The sequence below is a fragment of the Lathyrus oleraceus genome, chromosome 3, assembly GCF_024323335.1.
Source record: "Lathyrus oleraceus cultivar Zhongwan6 chromosome 3, CAAS_Psat_ZW6_1.0, whole genome shotgun sequence".
Lineage (NCBI taxonomy): Eukaryota > Viridiplantae > Streptophyta > Magnoliopsida > Fabales > Fabaceae > Lathyrus > Lathyrus oleraceus.
Window position 1 is genome coordinate 160,698,594 of NC_066581.1, and position 6,775 is coordinate 160,705,368.

A 6,775-nucleotide genomic window follows, 5' to 3' on the forward strand; every position below is an offset into this window, starting at 1 on the left:
GGCGTGCCTCGAGATCTGGGTAGCGTTGAAAATACAACACTCTTCCATTGGTCTTGGCATTTGCGTTGAACTTTGTTGAGCCAAGCCGCATATTCTTTATTGCCAGGAGTAGGCATCGACCTGAAAACTCTAATCTTTGGGTCCATGAGCTTCATGTCGATGGTACCATCCTTCTCAAAAGCTGGAGGGAGAGCAGGAGTAAAACCAGAAAAGTGGCTTTGAACATTTTTGGGTAATGTTTTGGTGTCTGGATATGGCCCATGGAAGGCAATGAGTTTGTTAGCAATGACAAATGGAATGAGCATTTGGCGTTGCCAGATTTTCACTACAGTCTCATCAATGGATGTTGGTTGGGGAATAGGTTTCAGACTTTCTGTTTCAGTGAGTTGGAACACGGTGGGATTGTTCCCGGTGTTGAAGGTGGTTGTGTTCTTGGTGTTAGTAGAGGAAGTCATTGCAATGAAAGAAGAAGGAAAATGAGGAGAATAATACGGATTTGAAAAAGTTGTAGAAACAATGCACATATGAAGAAGCAAAAATAAAAATGATGAACATGAAGAAACGATATTTATAGGCAAACATAATGGCAACCAAGGGTCCGTCGATTGACGACAGTTATCCGACTCAGTGCTAATGGGAAAGTTAGTAGGGTTAGTTGAAACCCCATAACTTAGGAAATAGCTGCTAATGATGACACTTTTTCTGGGAAATCGTGGTGCAGAAAATAATCTTCATTGTGCAGAGCATCATTCACGATTAGACATCCGACCGAAATTTGGGAAAGTCAAAACGCCAAATTTCTCGGTTGAAATGTCTCTCAGTCGAAACTGGCCTTTTTGGGGGGCAATTTGTTAGCCTGCAAATTTTGACCACACCAAAGGGGAAAATCAAAACAGGAGAAATGCAGTCGAAGTGGTTCGACGGTCAGGAGGGATTTAAGCCAGGTCGAAGTGAAGTCGACGGAGGGGATGATTCTGTTAAAGTCGAAGCGAAACGTGCCATGTTTGGTACAAACCGTTTAAAGCGGAACTTGGAGGAAGTTACTAGAGACGTGGGTTGATAGGCTCCGAAGCGTGGCACATCATGAATATATTATAACCATTTAGTAGTTACTTTTTATTACTATTTAAGTAGATGCGACTTTCATTTCTAGGGGTAACATTTGTAACATTGCAATAGAAAAACACTTGAAGTACCAAGCGTCTAAGAGAAAAGAGTTAACTTCCTGCAAAAATGTACACTTGCTTCCATATTTATTTTCAATCCATTTAACTTATCAAGTCAGTTTATTTGCTTTGTTTATCTACATCTTTATCTTACTTTTATCCGTTTATTTTTGTTGCACCTTTTCTCTTACAAATATTTTTGGTTGTTGTTCTATTGATCCAAACTATTTACCAACAAACACATCATATACTCAACACATTATTAGTGTAGGACTTTGTAGTCGGTCCTACAAATAAACCTTGATAGGAAGGCTAGAGATTGTCCGCTCGAACGCTATCATTTAATAAACATTAACTAATAAATAACAAAGATTATCCATGATTATTTAACATAAGTTTAATATTAATTACAAACATTAATCAAATTAATAATTACATATACTTACTAATATTTTTTACACATTGTTTTAAATATATATTTATATTAACTACAAATAATAGTTTATACAAACTAGTAAATTAATCTTAGTTTACACATTGTTTTAAACATATATTTAAATTTTACTTACTAAATTAATTCTATTAAACTATATATATTTAAATATTTTTAACTACATACACTTAAATTCTATTAAACTATATATATTTAAATATTTTTAACTACATACACTTAAATTGTTTTTAACTATATATATTTAAATTTTAAATATCGTGTTGAGTTAATATTTTTTATGAAAATCATAAATTTTCTTTTAATTGTATGAGTATATTTACTAAATACATTAAATAAGAGTTTGTTCACTATCACTAACTAACGGTTCCAAAGAGAATAAGAGTGTGTAACTAACTAACTAACGGTTCCAAAGAGAATAAGAGTGTGTAACTAACCAACTAACGGTTCCAAAGAGAATAAGAGTGTGTAACTAACTAACTAACGGTTCCTTCCAAGTCTTAGCTTTATATACATTCATCATCATCACTTCTTCTCATATTCACTCTACACATAAACAACAAGAGAGCGTTCTCTTTCTCTTACACATACAGATTCTCTCTCACACTCATTCCCATTTCACTAATGGCTAAGGAAAAGAGAAAGAGTAAGGGGAAGGAACGTGAAAGAGATGGTGATTTGAAGCGAAAACGAACCCAAGAACTAGAACGTGATGATTATTCACTAACGGCTAAGGAAAAGAAAAAAAGTAAGGGGAAGGAACTTGAAAGAGATGGTGATTTGAAGAGAAAAAGAATCCAAGAGCAAGAACGTGACGATCGTGCTGAAAAAGAGAAAGATTCGAGTGCACCAAGGTTTAGAAGAAGAATGGACTTCGGAGAATGCAGGTATAATTTCATATATTTATTTTAATTAAATAGTATCATTATTTATATAGTTTAATTATTATTTAATTTCATTATTTAAATATTTTTAGCAAGAAAAACAAGAAGAAGAAGAAAAACAAGAAAAAGAAGGAAAGTAGCGATGAAGATGAACTTGATTCTTGGTTGCGTGAAAGAGATGATTCTTGTGGTTGGAACGGTCAACGAATAGTTTTTAGAGAAGAAATAAAAAGGTGCTGTAATATTTTGTTTATTTATATTTATTTTAATAAATAAATTTTTTTGTTTACAAAAGATTTATTATTTCTGTGTTTAACTTTGTCAGCGATCCAAAATATGACACGCTAGATGATGTAATAAATGTTGAAGATAATATTGCTCGTTTGAAGAAATTTACTGGGCGTGCCGGGGAAGTACCTCAAATTAGGTAATTATTAATTATTATTATTATTATTATTATTATTATTATTATTATTATTATTATTATTATTATTATTATTATTATTATTATTAATATTATTATATACTACTATGAAGGCACCGCCTAAATTCTGCAAACAACGAGTTAAAAGTTGTAAGGAGGAATTACCATTTGAAAATGCCCAAAGGCAAAGGGAGAGGAAGCGATAAAGCGAAGAAAAAGTTTCAATGAGGATGCATGGAATTTGGAAATGCGCAAAGACAAATGGAGAGGAAGCTATAAAGCGAAGAAAAAGTTTCGATGAGTATACTGCATAGTTTCGTTTTTCCTGTCAGTACTTTGGTTGTTTTGCTATGTGAATCATATCAATCAATTTGTCAATTAACATGTGTATATTGTATGCAATACCAAAAACCAACTTTCATTTCAGTATTGTAATTCTTGGTGTTCTTTTGATTGATTTGCAGAATGTGCATTTCTGCACTTGAAAATTTGTTTTTTTTTAGAATCTTTCATTTATTGTCCATATCAGAAAATGTGGATACCTACATATACTCAGTATAACGTAAATTTAAAATGCAAGCTTGTAGTTTATCTAGAATGAGAAAATTTTCCCTTTTGGTTTGTGGAAACCCTAATGTGGTTTATTTGATATGAGTTTCTCTCTGAGTTCTAGATAAAATTTTAAATAAAAGAAGCTACACCAATTAAATCACATTAACATTTGGTTCAAAGTCTGGTACCAACTATAAGTTAAAATATATTGGATTTTGGTTAAATGTTAAAAGTGGATTCAGCCAGAATTAAATGCATGTGAGGATTCTGATCAGATTTATCTCTTTAGTTGCTTTATCAGTTATATCTTTTAACCCAACGGAGTTTCCGATTCTCCTTTGTCTCCGGGTAAATTGAACTAATCAACTAAATTAATCATGTTAGTATCTGGTGTGTGTGGTTGTTAATTTGTTTAATAGTAAAAATTTAGTTTAATACTATAAAGATTGAATTTTTATAGCATCCAGAAAGATAATATCGCCGCCACAACAACCCGCAACGTCACCGGTGCATATCAATGCAGAAGTGAGCTTTCAATGTTATCTCTGCGTCAGCAAGATTCCAAGCAAGATAAGCAAGCTCTGCGGTGAAGTGGCGGTGGTGAGAGTTCAGCTCAGTGGTTGTTATTTAAGGTATGTGGTGGTCGGGTTCAGACAAGTTCCTATGAGTTTATGACTTAGTTTCTTTACAAGGTTTGTGGTTCAAGGAAAGTGGATGAGGGTGTTGGGTTTGAGGCAAAGAGGGATTCTGGTTTGGAATGGTGGAGAATGATGTGAAGAGTGGTGGGAATTCGTTCTTATTAGATTTTATTAGATTTAATTCATATTTAAATTGTATTATTTTCTTAGCCCCTAAGTTTGTTAGAGGGTATTTTAGTATTTTATCCTATTATAGTAACCCTAGTTTTAGCTTATAAATAGGGTGTCAATCATTGTAACTTTTAATCCTTTTTGTAGCCGTCATTCTCTTAATAGAATATTCATCTTTTATTCTACCTTTGCACCAACAATTGGTATCTAGAGCTCCGGTTCGGATTCATTGGGAAACACGGGAAACACGAGTGAACGTGAGGTCTTGTGTGTTTGATTTTGATTCTTAGATTTGTGTTGAATTTTGAACAAAATCTGATCAGAATTTTAATTCTGTGGGTTGGGAAACACTGTGTGAGAAATCTGAGTGTACTGTGCAAGGTAGAAAGATGAACGGAAACGGCAACATGAACACCAAACTTCCAGTATTTGACGGCAAAAACTGGAATCGTTGGATGATCCAAATGCGTGTACTGTTCGGTGCTCAAGATGTTCTAGATCTTGTCACTGATGGTTATGTTCAGGTAGCAGCAGATGCGACGGATGAACAGAAAAACGCGCAGAAGGAAGTAAGGAAGAAGGATCAGAAAGCATTGTTCTTCATTCATCAATGTGTTGATGTAAATGTGTTTGAGAAGATTGCAGATTCAACGACAGCAAAGGCTGCGTGGGACACACTGGTTAGATGTTATGGTGGTGACGCATCAGTGAAGAAGGTGAAGCTTCAGTCCTTGAGAAAGCAATATGAGAATCTGAACATGAAGAATAATGAGAAAGTTTCTGAATACATCTCCAGAGTGATTCTGATCACTAATGAGATGAAAGCGTGTGGAGAAACTCTTTCTGAAGAAACAATCATGGAGAAGGTATTGAGATCCCTTACCTCTCAATTTGATTACATTGTGGTAGCAATAGAACATTCCAAAGATCTGAGCACCATGAGAATTGAAGAGCTGCAGAGCAGTCTAGAAGCGCAAGAGTTGCGTTTGACTGAGAGAACTTCTGAAAGGGAAATAGAGCAACAGGCTCTGAAAGCAACTTCTGATAGGAGGTATCAGAAGCAGTCAGAAGCCAGGAGAAGATCTGATGGTGGTCAGAAGTCAGAAAGCTCAACCTCTGATAGACAAAAGAATGCTCAGAAGGGAAAAGAGAAGTATGACAAGAAGAAAATCCAATGTTACTGCTGTAAGAAGTTTGGTCACTTTGCTAGAGATTGTTGGTCAAACAAGGAGAGAAAATCAGAAGAAGCAAATATAGCCAGAAGTTCTGATGACGAATCTGTGCTATTGATGGCCTCTGAATCTGATAATATGGATCTGATAGACTGGTGGTATATGGACACTGGCTGTTCAAATCATCTTACTGGAAACAAGAAATGGCTGGTTGACTTTGACTCTGAAAAGAGGACAAAGATCAGATGTGCTGATGACAAATATCTTAATGCAGAAGGTATGGGAAATGTCAGAGTGACTCTGAACAATGGGAAAACAGCATTGATTCAGAACGTGTGGTATGTACCTGGCATCAGAAGCAATCTGATGAGTGTGGGACAATTAATTGAGAAAGGTTTTTCAGTTACCATGAAGGACAATCTTCTGAAGCTGTATGACTGCAATCAGAAGTTGATTATGGAGTCAGAACAGGGAAGGAATAGAACATTCAAGGTGAATGTCAGAACTGCAGACTCAGAATGTCTTAGTGCAACAAGTGCTGAGAAGGAGAGTGAGCTGTGGCACAGAAGATTTGGTCATTTGAATTTCAGAAGCTTAAAACATCTGAATTCAAAGAAGTTGGTACATGGAATTCCTGCAATTAAGAAGCCTGAAAAATCATGCAAAGTTTGCATGGAAGGAAAACAACCACGATTGCCATTTGCGTCAGAAACTGCTCCAAGAGCAAAACATGCCTTGGGAGTTGTACATTCTGATGTGTGTGGTCCATTTCCAGTAGCATCGATTGGAGGGAATAAATACTTTGTGTTATTTGTTGATGAATTCACAAGAATGACATGGGTATCCCTTATTAAGTTTAAACACGAGGTGTTTGATGAATTCAAGAAGTTCAGAATGAAGGCTGAGAATCAGAGTGGTCAGAAGTTGAAGATTCTTAGAACTGACGGTGGAGGTGAGTATAACTCCAAAGAGTTCCAGAAGTTCTGTGAGGAGAATGGAATTGAGCATGAGGTTACTGCTCCTTATACCCCTCAACACAATGGTCTTGCTGAAAGAAGAAACCGCACTTTGCTTGATATGGTGAGAAGCATGCTAAAGGAGAAGAAGCTTCCTCAGAAGCTCTGGGGAGAAGCTGTTGCCACCGCAACGTATGTACTCAACCGATGTCCTACGAAGAAGTTGAAGGAAATAGTTCCAATACAGAAGTGGACTGGAGATAAGCAAAGTGTTAGTCATCTGAAGGTGTTTGGTTCTGTTTGCTATAAACATGTTCCAGAAGCCAGAAGACAGAAGCTGGATGATAGAAGCAAAGTGATG

The 6,775-nt window shown here is 35.7% G+C and overlaps 1 protein-coding gene across 1 annotated transcript; it reads left to right on the top strand.

The window, feature by feature from the left end:
- Nucleotides 1–2,173: 2,173 nt before the first annotated feature.
- Nucleotides 2,174–3,354, top strand: LOC127129013 (uncharacterized). Its single transcript, XM_051058344.1, has 4 exons — nt 2,174–2,504; nt 2,594–2,734; nt 2,827–2,928; nt 3,039–3,354. Exons 1-4 carry the CDS (start codon nt 2,242–2,244, stop codon nt 3,151–3,153), a joined length of 621 nt encoding a protein of 206 aa, XP_050914301.1. The 5' UTR covers nt 2,174–2,241; the 3' UTR covers nt 3,154–3,354.
- Nucleotides 3,355–6,775: the final 3,421 nt, after the last annotated feature.